At 43.2% G+C, this 15,888-nt stretch overlaps 1 protein-coding gene across 3 annotated transcripts in view; it reads right to left on the reverse strand.

Moving 5' to 3' along the window:
* The window catches only part of OSBPL1A (oxysterol binding protein like 1A), a 77,813-nt gene extending 62,842 nt beyond the window's left edge, over positions 1-14,971 (reverse strand). Inside the window, exons 1-6 of one of the 3 annotated variants that reach the window (XM_064435321.1) lie at positions 14,832-14,971; positions 14,549-14,728; positions 9,163-9,285; positions 3,726-3,811; positions 1,770-1,844; positions 862-973 (exon numbers count right to left, since the gene is read on the reverse strand). In XM_064435321.1, coding sequence (XP_064291391.1) covers positions 862-973; positions 1,770-1,844; positions 3,726-3,811; positions 9,163-9,283 — 394 coding nt within the window. In that variant the 5' untranslated portion in view covers positions 9,284-9,285; positions 14,549-14,728; positions 14,832-14,971. Of the gene's footprint in view, positions 1-861; positions 974-1,769; positions 1,845-3,725; positions 3,812-4,611; positions 4,732-9,162; positions 9,286-14,548; positions 14,729-14,831 lie in introns of those variants that run through there. The other 2 variants (XM_064435328.1, XM_064435338.1) reach the window with 2 other exon arrangements.
* Between the last annotated feature and the right edge of the window lie 917 nt (positions 14,972-15,888).

Below are 15,888 nucleotides of genomic sequence, written 5' to 3' on the forward strand. Positions count from 1 at the left end.
TGCAGAAGGGAAAATGAGAACTATGCGACACCCTCATCTCAGATCTTCCCTATGTTCTTTTCAGCTTCTCTTCTACTCTTCTTACCATCCTACCAAAATTTTTATTCTTCTCTAACGATTCAGCAGATGAGCAGTGGAAATGAGTTATTGTGCATTTGCATGTAGAATCAGAAGAGAGTTCACTTCCTATATGCAGTCTGTGGTAGTGGGCACAGTAGTCTGTGGTAGAACTCCATCAGTATTTACGAGTATTACATAGTAATACCAGGAAGCAACAGTTTTTGAACTCTCCGAAACTATAATCAGTGAACTAGATTAGTATTTGGACACCATCTGCCTCATCTCTGACACCTGTGAGGACACAGTGAAAACAAGGGGAAGTGTTTTTGTGTTTTTTGCCTTTTGACACAAGGTCCAAGACTGCAATAGCAAGTCCTAAATCTGATCCATAACTGGGTTGCCTTTGCAAACTGTTCAGAATTTTGCTCTCTAATGATCTGGTTGACACAAGGCCACCTACTGTTCTTGAGTTTTGTCTCTTCCAGTGAGCCAAGACTGCCCATGTGCCATTCAAATCTGTAGCAAGAACTACCCCAGCAGGACTGAAATAGTAACCTGAATAATGTTATTTGTATTCATAATACTTAACTCTAGAGTCCCAAAAAACTCTAGAGTCCCAGTACTGACAAGTCCACTTGTCAGTACTGCAGACAAGAACCAAAAACTATGACTGTTTTCTTTCTAATAACCAAATGTAAAAAGAAAATTCAACTGAGCTTCTGTAACTTGCAGGAAAAAAGCAGCTTTTAGAATGCACACATTAAAAAAACCCCAAAACAAACTTTAACTTATTAAAGTTACCTTCCAACATATTCCTTATGTCTTTGTCATAGGTAACTTCTTTTGCAGTCTCTCCACTGCCATTAACAATAGAAGGATCAGCATTATGCTGCAAGAGTAACATCACCACCTCCTGAAACACAATTTGAAAAACACTGGTTATCTGTCTGTGTAACTGCAAGGCCACAATCAGGCTTTCTAGCTATTGACATCCTGTAAGATGAGCTTTGTAACCAACGGCTTCTCACCACTGCTGGTTTCTTATGAAAACAGGAAGGGATGTTTTAGAGAGATTGAAGAGTGAGACTGACTGCAACATTTTCTCTCCCATCAGTAAGGCTGAAGGAACCAACAGGAGGTAAGGCTGAATAGACTGACTCCAAAAAGCTGGTGTACCTGGTGTGCCTGCTGACTTGGACAGATAAAAATTACACAACTGGTTCTTTTGAAAAAACAGTAAGTAGTCACTCCTTCTGAAGGGCCAAGATGTTATCCATAGAGGTAGTACTAGTTTTGGAATGATGAATGATGGTGGCAATGAGGGGGAGGGTGGGGGAGGGGAATCAAACTAGTGTCACATTACACAGGTCTGTAACAAGCTCTTTAGTTCTAATTAACTAAGAAGAAACTGCACTTCCAGACACTGTGTGGAAATGGCCCTGTGTGTCCTAATTTAAGAGATTTCTTTCCCCTCCAGAAGCTACTAAGATTAAAACAATGTGGTTTCTCTCTGTGCTTTTTGGTTTTTTTTTTTTTTTTGGACAGTTATGCAAGCTAGGCAATGTGCCTAATCCTTCTGAACATGCTGTACCAAAACAGACAATAAGTCATTTTTAGACCCTGCAAAAACGTCTTTTTGAAGTGATCTTATTGCTAGTACTTTCTTAATAATTCTACAAGTGAGGCTTAACAAAGCCACCATACTTTACCTTACGGCCTGTGAAAGCTGCACGATGGAGCGGAGTGTCCCCCATGTCATTGAGCACATTCACATCTGCACCTGCCTAAACAGCAAGACCAAAAGACATCTGAATATCCTTCCAACAAGAACTACATGGCTATTCGCTCTGCCTGGGGGGAGAAGGCCAGACAGGACACTAATGTAGACCTCATGGCAAATCAGATCAGAACTGTAATACAGTTATCCTGGAAACAAGGATGAAGTATTTATCTAAGATTCACGGCCAACATTCTCTCAATTGCTTCAAAAAGGAAAAGCTCCCTGCATTTTTCCAGGCATATCTCACACTTTTAAGAAGAGGGTATATGGGAAGTAAGTTTAATACAAGGGGTGGGGGCTGTTATTGTCTTGGTTTTTGTTTGGCTTGGGTTGTTTGGGATTTTGTAGGTCTTCCTGTTAAATCTCCCTTCTTTTTGTCATGCATGTTCTCCATTCCACACCTTTTATCTGAAAGGAGGAGTGTTTGCCACACTGCACAGGCACTCTTCCAAGAAACCAAGAAATCCTATCCTTCTTTGATGAAGTATTTCTTCTACACCACTCTACCTAACCTCTCAAAGGGTCAAAGAGAGGGCAGAGCATACTTAACTTCATATGTTTGGATCACACGATTTAGCCAGGTCATTGCTGCCTGCCTCAAGTTAACTGCTGAACCTGACTAGCTCCAGAGCTCTGTTTCTGATAATGCCTCCTTCACTTGCTCTTTGCACAAGTACATAGACACACTTATACATGGCTGGCTTCCAGAAGTGCACAGCCTCACTTATTTCTCACCTTGTTCTTTAAAGAATACCCTTTCAAGAGCCCTATCAAAAGAACTAAAAGTACAAAGTCCTTCTATACTCTTCCAACTCTTGAAGCTGGATGCTTGATAAATGCATTAAGTGATAAAACTTTACTTTTTGCTTTAAATAGCCTGCTTGAATTGAAAATTGCTTTATTTATTGAGCAAGTGTGTATGCTAGAGAAAAATTTCTCAAAGAAATTTCAAATTTGTTTCCTCCTTTAAAGTCTAAATTATGTTGGCAGCTTTTATTCTTAATGAAAATCAAGTTTAGCACTAGTTAGCTTTGCACTTGAGCCTGTTTACCACACTCCTGCCATCCAGCAAAATCTTTCAAATATGAAAGAGGCTCTAATATAGTTAAGGTTGGTTGAAGCTACCCTGAGAGCAAAAACAAAAAAAAAAATTCAGTCAGAAACCACACAGTCACTGCATTTGCAGTTGTTATGCAAATACAAACACATCCATTTTGATAACAGATGTCCATCGTTTCAAAATTCACCACACAGTTCATTATTTCAAAGACATTAGAAAGAAATGAGTCAAAATATATTAGCCTGTGCCTGAAAGAAACACATATACGCTACTTTGCACAAAATTCTGTGCATACTTCCATACACAATATGGAATTAGATAATGCAGAATTTTTTGCATTTGAGACACTTTAGCCTTTTCTACAGCTCAGTAACTGAAACTGCCTAAACTTAAGCACTTTATGTACAACAGTAAACTATCAAACTCTTGAAGTAATTGCATTACTAGTATCACATGCTGGCTTATTATCTATAGATACCCACTAAGCTTCGAAAAACCTGAGCTTTCATGAGTGCATATCTATACATTGCAGGTCTTTAGTTCCTACATGCAGATACTTAACTCCAACAGAAAACCAGCTAAGTACCAATAAGTGTAAAAACTGCTCAGAATAAGGGCTGTATGCTACTGTATAGACTTCCACTGTCACTATTTTGGGTCCTACTAAACCAGACCTATCTTAATGTCACAACAGTTACATGTTACATGTAGATAAACTGTAGGAGTGCCTCTGCCTCTCTGCAAAGCCTCTCTTCTTCTACCACAAAAACCTGAAGAAACACTAACTGCTTCTAGCCTTACACAGAGAGGAAAATGGATATATACCTTCAGCAAATCCTCTACCACAACAGCATGTCCAAAGTAGCAAGCAAGGTGAAGAGGTGTCCAACCCATATTAGACTTACTTCTGCCTAAAAGATAAAACAGGTAAATGAAGTTTTGATCACAAGTACAAAAGAGATATTGTTGTGTGCTTGGAGGTTGTCAGGATGACCATTCTTCATAGCAGCAGAGGAACAAAGAGGCTGGAAGCATCAATACTACTCATATCATTTAAATTACTAAATCAAGAGGCAGTTTGAGAAAGCTGGATTCAAATCTAGAAAAAAAAAAATCATCAACACAAAGCACCAAAAAAACCCTAACAAACTCAACAAAACCAACCCGAAAAACCCAAACAAAAAACCCCACAACCTTCTGAAAGGGAAAAGTCATGTCGCCTGAGAATAAAACTTTGCATGTAACATATTTTCAATACTGGCAAGTAGCTTCAGTTACTTTCATTCTTCATTCACTTTGAAAATGGCACATGCAAGCATATTTTTCTCTTTTTTATCAAAACACTCTTCGGTTTACACGACTTTATTTTCTTCACAAAAATAAGAACTTTCAAACAAAGTTTCAAGCCAAAATAGGTGGAATGACCTAATGTTGAGGCTTTGTCTTGTGCTTTACTCAGTTCTAATACAGACAACCTCACTAAGTAATGTGCTTTGAAATCTTTACGCATAGTAGAACTCATGTATCATCTACAGCTCTAAGTTGCAGAATGATAAAGAACAGATAGAACGCATCCAGCAGCCACTGGCCTCAAAGGGGAAAGACAATCACTCCTTCAGGACATCCCTGCTAGCTGTGGCCAGCACCACCAGCAGCACTGGGGCACTCTCCTGATCCCTGCTCCGGTCAGGAGGGCACCTAAGACTTTCACCTTAAGGGACGAGGATCCGCAATAAGGGGGCTGCTACCCAACAGGAGGGAAGGAGACGGACTCCAGCTGCAGTATAACCCAGACTTATTAACTACAAGGAGACTGAGAGCTGAAGACCCCAAACTGCTCTCTGACACTAGCTTATAAAGAGGGGAGGTACAGGGGTGGAGTCTGGTCTTCAGCCAATCCACAGGCAGGTGAGAGTGAGGAGAGGGTGATAGACACAGTGGGACAACCAATAGGGAAAAACCTGGCCCCTGAACCAATCACTCGATGCCCTGACTGGAAGATTCTAGATGAAAGGGATGGGCCACTGAGTGATGGACAGGGCACTAGGGAGGGACTAAGGAATGGAAACATGGGTTGCCAATGGTAACAGGGAGGGGAAAACTTGATTGACAGGGAGAGCAAGGAGAGGGAGAACCAGGGCAGAACCATTACAAATAAAGGGGTACACGGAACAAACCAATTTACAACTTAACTGAGCTAAAGTACAAGAAACACACCACAACAAAAGCAGGCACAGAAATGATCATGAAAAAGAAAATATGATTTATGCTTTAAAGAGCACTTAAAACATGACCCGGAAGACTGGCTGTATGAAATTCAACAACTCTCCTGCAATAATTTCTTTAAAAGCAAGATATTAAAGCATTCAAGATTACTAAAGTTAACAACTCACTTTACTTTCCAATGGCAACACTCAACTATATTAAGCAAAAGAACCTGTACCTTGTCTTTAACTAAGCAATACACCCACAGCATTACAGTGTCACCTAAAAGCTATCATTTTGTACTTGGAAGAAAAATGAAAATAAGGCAGTAGCAATTGTTTTGAAATCACTGCCACCATTAAGATTTCCCCTGTCACATAAGCTCAAGTACTGAGGCATGGAACGCACACAACATAAGTTTGCCCTGAGAAAACAAGCCACAAGCACAAGGAAAATAAACTGTTCATCTTGACAGCTGATCATCTTTTCTGCTTTCATATTAAAAATTAACATTAGAATGTGGTTCAGAGCTGAAATATTTTCCTATTTCTTATAACTGTTTCCAGCTAACATTCCTGCTCTTTATTGACAATTTCTTTTGTAATTTGATTCTCCTTCTTCTCAACTCTTGTTGTTTCCAACCCCAGATTTAGATCCTTCCCTCATTACAGTCTGGCCTACTACAGAGCTCCTACCCTACATTACTGATGGGCCAAAGTATCACAGAAGATAAATACTGTGTGGACCACTAACTCTGGGGCTAATTATGTTGGATAACATACTAAAGGGACATCACTCATCCCTCAGTCCAGTAGGGACTAATGTTCATTCAAAGAACACAAAAGAGATCTGAATTGCACTGAATTCATACAATTGGGTCAAAAACATTCATTAGTTAACAGCACTGACAGGACAGCGATGTTGCCAAGGAATTCAGTAATGAAAGAAAAAAATTATCAGGAATCTGTCCAGATTTATTGTTCTTACTAAATAAAGTAAGAACAGGCCCTTGTTCTGCATCCACTCTGAATGTCTGCATTTCTGGTGTTAGCTGACCATTTATTTCTCAAGCTTTAAGAGGCGTTACTTCTCTTCAAAGTAACCACAAGTGTTTGTACTTTGTTATTATTTTAAACCATGACAGCATTACATTAGGGAGAATGCAAGGATAGGAAAGCAGAAATAATGTAGTTCCAATAAAAAACATAATTCCTTTCCCTCTTACACACAGCTCTTTGGTTTAATGCCACTTAACTCTAAGTCTCAAGTGTTACCATTTGCTTAGAGAATGGAGACAAGGTAGGCAGCCATTTTCCAACTGTGGGCTGCTAGGCCACTGTGTAGTCATTCAAAATTGTATTTTGCCATAACACACTACTGGCCATTGACCTTACCTTATGGAGTTTTTACATTGCAAATTCCTAGATACCCTATTTTCTTGTATTTATGAAGAATGAGCCAAGAGATGGCCTCAGAAAACACAGTTATTTTGGATGAAATCTGGGTTTGGTACTATTTTAATGTAGATTCCTTCTTTCCAAAGCAGTGAACTGAGGAACCCAAAAAGAGAAGTTTAGATAATTTGGCTGGATTTTCCTCAAGCAAATCCTCCTTATCTGCAAGCACTGACTGGGTAGAATACAGTCACAACTGAGCAAGTACAGAAGCCTGAATTTATTTTCTCTTCCTTCACTTTGGTAGAAATTGTGATGTTTTAGGATCACTGTTGCCAGACTTGACACTTATGAATATATAGCACACGCGGCCTCAGATGTAGCTCCCCTCTGAAAAGACAAGGAGAAGATGTCAAAGACAGGCTTTGACACCCAGACATACCAACTTGTCAAACTTAGGGCTACCAAGGCACATGCTGTAGGAAGTTTACACCACCTGCAGTACAGCCTCCCACCTGCTCCAGAAGCACTTTATTCCAAGCCAAGTGTCACTGCTGTATCAGATGGAAATCCTGAAGGAACTGCTACAGCACTGACTACATTCCCTATACCCTGACTTTCTAGGGACATCTATGATCCAAGGTAATGACAGAAGCACAAGAGGCTGTCATGAAGAGAAGGAAGATTAAGCATTGCAAAAAGATAGTTATAGTCTACAGTGTGTACTTTAGTTAATCATCAGGTTGTTATGCAATTACTATCTGGTGCTACCCAACAGATCAGAACGTGTAGCAGGACACAGTGGTTTAGCTAGTGAGGAGGCAGAATGCCAGGGCCAGTTATACAGCAGAGGCTGTTTGGCCTGAATTTGTCTTAGACTGTTTCCAATGGAACACTCTATGGGAGAAAAATGAAACAGGTCAGTCTCTGAAAAATGACTGCAGATTTAACTCTGAAGTTTCACACAACTAGAGCAGTTTCCCCAAATAACATTAATTACACTTCTGTGTCCTCAGACATTTAGAAGAATTGAAACTTCAAAAGCAGAGATTTCACAGTGAACAAAATCCATATTTGGAACTAGTTTAGGTTAAATGTAATATCAAAGCACATTCCCTCTAACTTCCTAGACCTCCCATTAGCAAGCAAGTATTAACCAACTGCATGTACTTCTAAACTAGAAAAACAGCTAAGCACCATCTTTCACTTCATTACCTGAGTCTCTTCTATGCTGCAGACTTTCTGACCAGAGACCCCTTTGCTTGATATAACAGATAGTAGAGTACACGATTTCAGTAAGCTTTCTTGACTTCAGATTATGTGTAAGAACACAACAGAGACACTCTGAAATCTCTTTCAAGGACAGGAGACTTCAGGAACTTATTTATGGGCACTGTTGCATGAATCTTAAGGTACTTTTATTCCAATTGTTTAGACACTACATATATTGAATATTTACCAAGGATATACTTCTGAGGGTGGAGGACTTCAGCTTCATCAATGTATGTTTGGCTCCCCTTTAAATTATGAACTAGATCCCCAAAGATGAAGTAGCAAGAGCTTGGGTTTCACAACTTCTTTTTCTAAGGTGAGTGCATTAACCGTTGAGAAAACACAAACACGGCTGAGTAGACAAACAAAATGATAAGTAAGCTAATGATTAAGAATGAGACTTGGGAAAGGGATAGATATTGTTCAGGTAATAGGAATCCCTGCCCTTTAGGGCAAGGTGTTCCCTTTTGTCATGGTTGAGAGGAAGCACAGTTGATCACTCCCCTCTCCCTCTGCAGCACCTTCTTCTCAGTGCTGCTAAACAGCTAAACAACAAGCAATGGAATACCAGCCTGGCTAGAAAGAGTGAGATTCACATCCACATCTTGGAAGCAACCAGAAACACACTCATGTAAATAAAGAGAAATATAAATCTACTAAAATAACAAAGAGGTAAGGTAGTCTGCAACTGCTAGCAAGCTTGCAAATCTAGTCCCAGTTTGAAGTTTTAATGCACAGCAAGCAAGTTGCTGAGCCACACCTATGTTAGCTGCACATCAGCAAAAATTCAGTGATGGCCAAAGACCCAGACCTAGATGAAGAGCAGTCTTAGTTTCTTTACCCAAGTAACCTAGTATTCTGCAGAAGTAAGAAGTAAACATTTGTCCCAAACATTTTTGCAAGTGGCAAGAAACGTAACACTTCTACTGTGTGATAACAAAATACGGGGCTAAAAAACCCCAAAATAATAAACCCTTACACTGAGCAGAGCACAAATGACTGACCTGATCTAATATTCTCTGCAGCTCTGATGAAAGCTATTTACCTCCCTGAACAATCCCCAGGCACCACAATCTGTTTTGTTTAGTATTCTAAAGCCTCAAAGTTGGCACAAGCATGAATACAGGCAAAAAGAGGTACTGATCCCTTGTCGACACATCTAGTGTCTATGAATTACACTGAGTTTTTCTGTATACTGCAACTATCCATACTCTTTTATTATCTCTCCCCTATGCAAATATGCCCTTAAGTCACTGTGTAAAAGCTGTTTAAGTGGGTTTTTTATTACTCTACTGAGCACTCCAAAGAAAGCAAGATTATACTACCACTATTAGTTTCACTACATGTGACTTTAACAGCAAGATTGCAAACATCTGAGGAAGGCTACTAACCTTTACAGTTGATATCAAAGCTTATTTCTCCTTTGTCCAAGGTATCCAACAGCTGTTTAACTTCTTCAGCATTTCCATTTCTAGCATCATGGAGAAGCTGCTGTTCTGCTTCTGTAGTCATCTCTGATAAAATATACAAAAGAAGAGATTGTGCAATCAGTTATACTGCTGTAAGTTAAGGGTAAAATTACATCACCTTTAGCTGTTATTTAATACTAACCCTGGTATGAGAAAGATAACTATTCTCTCTGTGGCACACACTTAATGCCCAAGCTGTTGCAACAGCCCAGCACTCAGGCTACTAAGAAGAATTAAAATTCCTCATACAAAGCAGTTGAATAACCAAATACCCATGTTTTGCTGCTTCTGTTTTCTAGGTTCTGAGGGTGGCTTGGGAGTTGAAACTCTATGCCACAAACAAGGCAAGCTTTGCTACAAGCATAACCAGTAAGCATTTGCTTTGTCCTTACAAGGCTTTCACCCTTATTCCTTCAGGCTTCCAAAGGCAACAGGAATGAAAAAAAAAAAAAAAAAAAGAAAGTAATTATGTACATCCATTAACCCAAGTATTACCTGAGAATTAATTGACAATTATTTTGGCTGCCAACCCTGGGGAACAGAATGTCTTTGCATGGAGATGTCAGATACCCATCAGTGATTAGTGCTATCATCTCTTGAGCCTGGGTATCTGAGGCCCTGCAACCTCAACGTGAAGGGGAATCAGGGACTCAGACAACTTTGTAGATTTGACTTTATCTTTAAGAAACACAATAGTACAATATAAGGAAGTTAACACACAACTGTAAAAGATCACTAATTAGTTCTAATCCTACCATTGCTCTTGAACTGCAAAGAAAAAACAAAAGGTATTTATGACTTTCAAAGAAGGGAGAAAACAAAACCTTTTAACAAAACTATTTCACAGCTCTGTACTACATGGGGAGCCTTAGATCTTTGGGCAAGCAATACTGCTACTTACCAGGTCTGTTGAAGAATACTAAGTGATGTCTTAACCAATCTTTTTCCACACTGAAATCACAATCTGAAGTTGATTTGCCTTTTTTTTTTTTTTTTTAGTGCCATTACAACAGTGACCAACTGTATGAAGTTTAACAAGCACAAGTGCTGGACTCTGTATCTGGGACAGGGCAACCCTGGATGTGGACAGGGGATTGAGATGTTGGAGAGTACCAGTGCAGAAAGGGAGCTGGAGGTGGGTCCTGGTCGATGGCAAGTTGAACATAAGTCAGCAGTGCCCTGGCAGCCAGGAGGGCCAGCTGTGTGCTGGGGGCATCAGGCACAGCATTGCCAGCCAGGCACAGGAGGGGATTGTCCTGCTCTGCCCTGCACTGGGACAGCCTCACCTCGAGTGCTGAGGGCAGTTTTGGGCACCACAGTATAAAAAAGGCATTAAGCTGTTAGAGAGTGTCCAAAGGAGAGCAATGAAGATGCTGAAAGATCTGGAGGGGAAACTTTATGAAGGGAAGCTGAGGTTATTTGGTTTGCTCAGCCTGAAGAAGAGGAGACTGAAGGGAGACCTCATTGCAGTCTCCCACATTCTTATGGGGGAAAGCAGAGGGGCAGGTACCAATCTTTTCACTCTTGTGTCCAGTGACAGGACTTGGGGAAAAAAGCAGGAAGCTGGGTCAGGGGAGATGTAGGTTGGGTATCAAGAAAAAGTTTTTCACCCACAGGGTGGTTGAGCACTGGAACAGGTTCCCCAGAAAAGTAGACACAGCACTAAACCTGACAGTTCAAGAAGTCAAGAAGACGCTCTCAGGCACATGGGGCATCCTGCACAGTGCCAGGACCTGGACTTGGTGATCCTGATGGGTCCCTTCCAACTCAGCTTACTCTACAATTCAACTAGACCTAGATACAGCATTTCCCTATTTAAATACACTGCTTTTAAGCAGCGTCAAGAAAATATGTTAGAAACAACTTCAAAAGACTGTGCTGCTACAGACAATTTATTGCTCTTGATACAACAGGAAAACAAGAGACCCTGTCCAAATTTAGTGTCTCCAGTTTAGGATATTCACTCAACACACTAGTTTTACCAGATCCTGCAGTCAGTTAATGATTACTGGCCTCACACAGGTAGCTTTCCTATACTAGCAGAGGTTTTGAATGGTCCCACAAACTGTTTACACTCTGCTGCTCTGGACAGGCAGCTTGATCACACCGCACACACTCACAGCTTAAATAGATGCAGGGAGCTCTTTAGCTACGGTAAGATAAGAAGCCACTCAGCAAGAAAAGAGACAGTGAGAACACTGGGTAAGGAGCAAAAAGCCTGTAACAGTGGCAGTTCCTGCAATATTCAAGACTGAAGCAGAAATTAGAACAGGACAGACTGCCAAAGAGCTAACAACACAGCAAAAAGAGGTTTCCCTACCTTTTCCTCAATCAGCAAAGACAGAGAGAATCTGTTTTTAAAGAGTAACAAAGACTAAGTGAGCCCTTTTCTAGCATATTTCAGAAGAACAGACTGGATCAGTGACCTGCAATTTACGACAGACACAGAATACAAATGCCTTCTCCAGAAGCAGTTAGTCAGCACTCTTGCTCATGCATACTTTTCAGTTCTAACAGAAAACAAAACAGTACTAGTTCCTCTACCAGTCCTTCGAGCCCTGAAGCTACTTTCTCCTTTAAACAGCAGTCTATCCACTTGTGGAGGCAACACAGCACAGTTTATTGTTACTGGGGCAGGTATAATTTTCCTCAGTGAATCAGTTCTAGCAGGGTCTAGAGAATGACCAAAATCATGTATGTTAATGTATTATCAGCCTGTAATACTATCCCTGAAGCTGAGTGATACAGTTTCAGCAGGACACAGAATGCAGCACTGAGAATCACAGAGACCAAAGATAAGAGGACAGTTAGACTCATTTTGATGGCTTAGCCACCACTGGGGGGAAGAAAAAAAGCAAAGCTCATAGTTCATTTTCACCCCCTCCCTCACAGTATTGCTTTAGCCATGTCTCAGATGAGAAACATGCTCCTATCATTACCCTGTATCGTTTGTCAACATCCCACCTACTTAGCAGGTACAAATACCAATGCATTTTCAATGCATTAACAACCTGCTGTTTCCATTTGATATTGACAAGAAGGAAGAAAAGAATGTTTGGGAAAGAAACCAAGACGCAGATTCAAATAAACAACTCTTGCATGCAGCAAGGCCTATTATGTACTTGAGCAGAATCTTAAACAGCTGAAAATACACAGAAAGTTCAACCACTATATAAAATTACTTGCATAGTTTTTCTACCACCGAATAGTTTTAAGGTTAAAATCACCGATTTGTTTGTACTATTAAAGCAAATACTTGCAATAGAGTAACATGCATGGTAACATGGTCTGCCTGCTTCGCTGGTTTACTCCTCAAAGACCTTGCTGTTCAGGCCAAGCGTCCAACTTCAAATACACTTTGTAAGCCTGCAGCATGCAGTGACGCAGAATAATTACTGTCTGGCTACTAATCACAGAAGGATCACTCACGTGAAAGCGTTTCTACAGTTGGGGCTGGAAAGTGAATCTGCATGCAGTTACTCATCAGACAAACGATAAAGAACATACAGCTTCAGCTAATAAGCTAAATGACATGCCTAAATAAAGCTGGCAGCAAGGAGACTCTTAACAGAACCTTTTATATTGTTGTAAATACTGTTTTAAGCAATAGGATTTGCTCTGTAATGGAGATGAGAAGCCACCAACAGAAGTTTGAGTAACAAGTTTAGAGTATGGAAACAAATCAATGCACAGGCACTCAAGTGGTGTGCACTTGCAGCTGTACTTTGTACACCTATACTCCTGTGCAGACAGGAGTTTATTTGGTCCCATGACCCATCATGAAGAGCTCTACAATCCCCACCCACCAGTTTTGAGGCACCAATCCAGGCCATCAGCACTGAGGGAGAAACGTAATAGTTTAGTTTGGAGTTATTAGCCTTAAGATACTAATAGCAGGTTCATCTATATGGATTGTGCTGCCTCTATGCAAATCTACTAGCCACTTAAATGAGAACACATCTTTCATTCAGCCGTGCTGCCATCATTACCTCATTCCATTAATCAGCTGATACAGGTAAACTGCCTTTCATGGCCCCTATTTAAGCCTTGTGTCCTTGAAAGGCTTGCATGGCAGTCTCCACAGTCATCGGTACATCATGACACAACACCACAGGACATTATTTAGCATCTCCTCTGCAGCTGAGATGTGACTGCAAGGCACTTCTGTTGAACTCATTAGGACTACCACAGCAGTACTTGACCGCTAATTGAATCTTATCCTTTAAGAAGGTATAAAAAATAGCATTAAGGTGCTCTGCTTTTATCTTCTTCTATGAGACCTATGCCAGAGTGATTCTGTCACACTACTAGAGGGTGTATCTTCACACAGGGGTTGTTTCCAACACAGGTTACCATTCTGCCTGCAGGCCTGCTTAAGGGAGTTTTGCAGACTACTTCAACACAAAAGGCTAACTAACTACCTACCTGCTAGGATAAAGCCCAAGCCAAAAAAAAAAAAAAAGCTTCTTTTCTCAAAGTGACCTATGAAGATCCAAAGTGCCACTCTTGACTATAAGGCAGCACTACTTGTAAGACCTACTTGCTTTTGCTTTAGTTTCTTCTGCTGAATCCTCTAGCTATGTATGTAGCCCAGAACAATGACAATATATACTAAGCAGAATATGAGTGGGTTTCACTCAGACACTGCTAAAAAAGCAGGAGAAGCAGCACTATCCATGGCCAACCTAACATTAAGGCTCTGTGGCAGCAGCCATGGGTTGCACAGGAAGTTTTCTCACCATGACAAACAGTAAGGCTGGCAAAAAGCACAACATTGCCTAGTATTTCAATAGATCTTCCTCTAGCAATGAAAATCAGATTTCTGCAGGAGAGGCTGATACGTGTTCAGGAAGATTTCTTACGTGTCCCAGCACGCACACGTTATGATGTGATGCTTGCAAAGAAGGCGGGCAAAATGCACCAAACTGCACAAACAGACAGAACCTGTCCACAAACCCACACAACACCCTGTACTGACAGGAGCTGCTCCAAGAAGAAAGAGTGGCTGTACTAGAAGCATGAGTGATGTTATCTAAAAGGAGTTGTTTCAGTCTTTGGGTAAAGGGTTATGGAAGTTAGAAGCTGGTCATGCTTCTATGACACAGTCTCCCTGTGAAAGCAGCACCTCTCTAAAACCAAGATATTGTTTGTTTAATAGCAATCAACACATGTGGAATAACATATCTATTCAGCACCACTACTTAAACTAATCCTCGTTCTTGGGCATCTTCCTGCTGTTTTCCGCACGTATTTCATTTCTCTTACATCAAAGACTTTCTTTCAGCCCAGGCGCTCTGAATAAGCTTACCCACAGCCGGTGCGAGGTCTCACCCGGATCAGCAGGCAGGCACAGTCCCAAGCAGCGACAACTTCAGCAGGACCGCCGGAGTTCCCTGCGCCCGCCTGGAGTCGAGCGGCTCGTTCCGGTCCCGGCAATTACACACTTTTTAAGGCGAGTCGGGCGCGTCGCAGCAGCTGCGCTCCTCGCCTGCGGGGAAAGGTGCGCTCAGACCTGCGGGCACCGGCCAGCGCCGCGCCTGTTCCAGGGAGGGGAACAGCGGCAAGAGCAGGAGGAAGGAATACCCACGTACAGCAGCAAGCGAGGACACCGCTTCCCAAGGGCGAGAGCCCACCCGGCCCCCGCCTCCAAGGCCGCCTCTGCCCCGTGCCTTGAGCCTGGCCTGGCCTGGGGCCGTCCCTCAGCCCGCACAACGGACTCCTGAGGGAAGGGGCAACCAGCGACACCCCCGAACACGGCCACGGCAGCAACAAAGCCAACGCCGCCGCGGGAGAGCGGCGCATCCCCCGGCGACCCCGCCGCGGAAGGAAACCCGCCCCGGGCGGGCGGGCTGGCCCACGGCCGGCCTGGCCTCGCCTCGCCTCGCCTCGCCCCGCGAGCTGCCGCCGCCGCCGCCCCGCGCCGCGCTGCGCGCAGCGGGCGCGGTTACATGTGACCGGCAGCGGCGCCCCGGCAGCTCCCCCCGCCGCGCAGGGCGGGCGGCGCGGGCTCCCGGCGGGGCGGGACGGGACAGGGCTCCGCCCGCCTGGCCGCCGCACCGCCCCCGTGACCGGGACCGGCACCAGCACGGGGGCCGTCCCGGGGGTCGGTATCTTGCCGCAGCCCGCTCGAAAAGCCGAGAGGGGTGGAGCAGGGTCCCCCCGAGGGCACTCTGCCAGGCCCCCCCGCCCGCTGAGAGAAGCGGGCCTGCACCGGGCGCAGCCGGCGGCGGCCGCGCTGCACAGGGAGGGACAGTGACCCCCCGCGAGCCCGCGGCTGCCCCGCAGGCACCGCCTTGGGCCCGCTGCGGTTTGGTGTCACACTCGGTTCACTGGTGCCCAGCGACAAGACGAGGAGCAATGGCCACAAACTAAAACACGAGAAGTTCCACCTCAGCATGAGGAAGAACTTTACGTTGAGGGCATCAGAGCGCTGGAACAGATGCCCGGGGAAGTCGTGGAGTCTCCCTCTCTGGAGACATTCCAAACTCACCTGGAGGCGTTTCTGTGGCACCTACGCTGGGTCACCCAGACTTGGCAGGGGGTTGGACCAGATGATCTCCAGAGGTCCCTTCCAAGCCTAACTGTCCTATGAGTGCCACTATCCCGTGAGTGCCGTCGCCGCCGCTCGGGTGCGCGGGCTTGGCTCCG

This window comes from Passer domesticus, chromosome 1 (genome assembly GCF_036417665.1).
Source record: "Passer domesticus isolate bPasDom1 chromosome 1, bPasDom1.hap1, whole genome shotgun sequence".
Lineage (NCBI taxonomy): Eukaryota > Metazoa > Chordata > Aves > Passeriformes > Passeridae > Passer > Passer domesticus.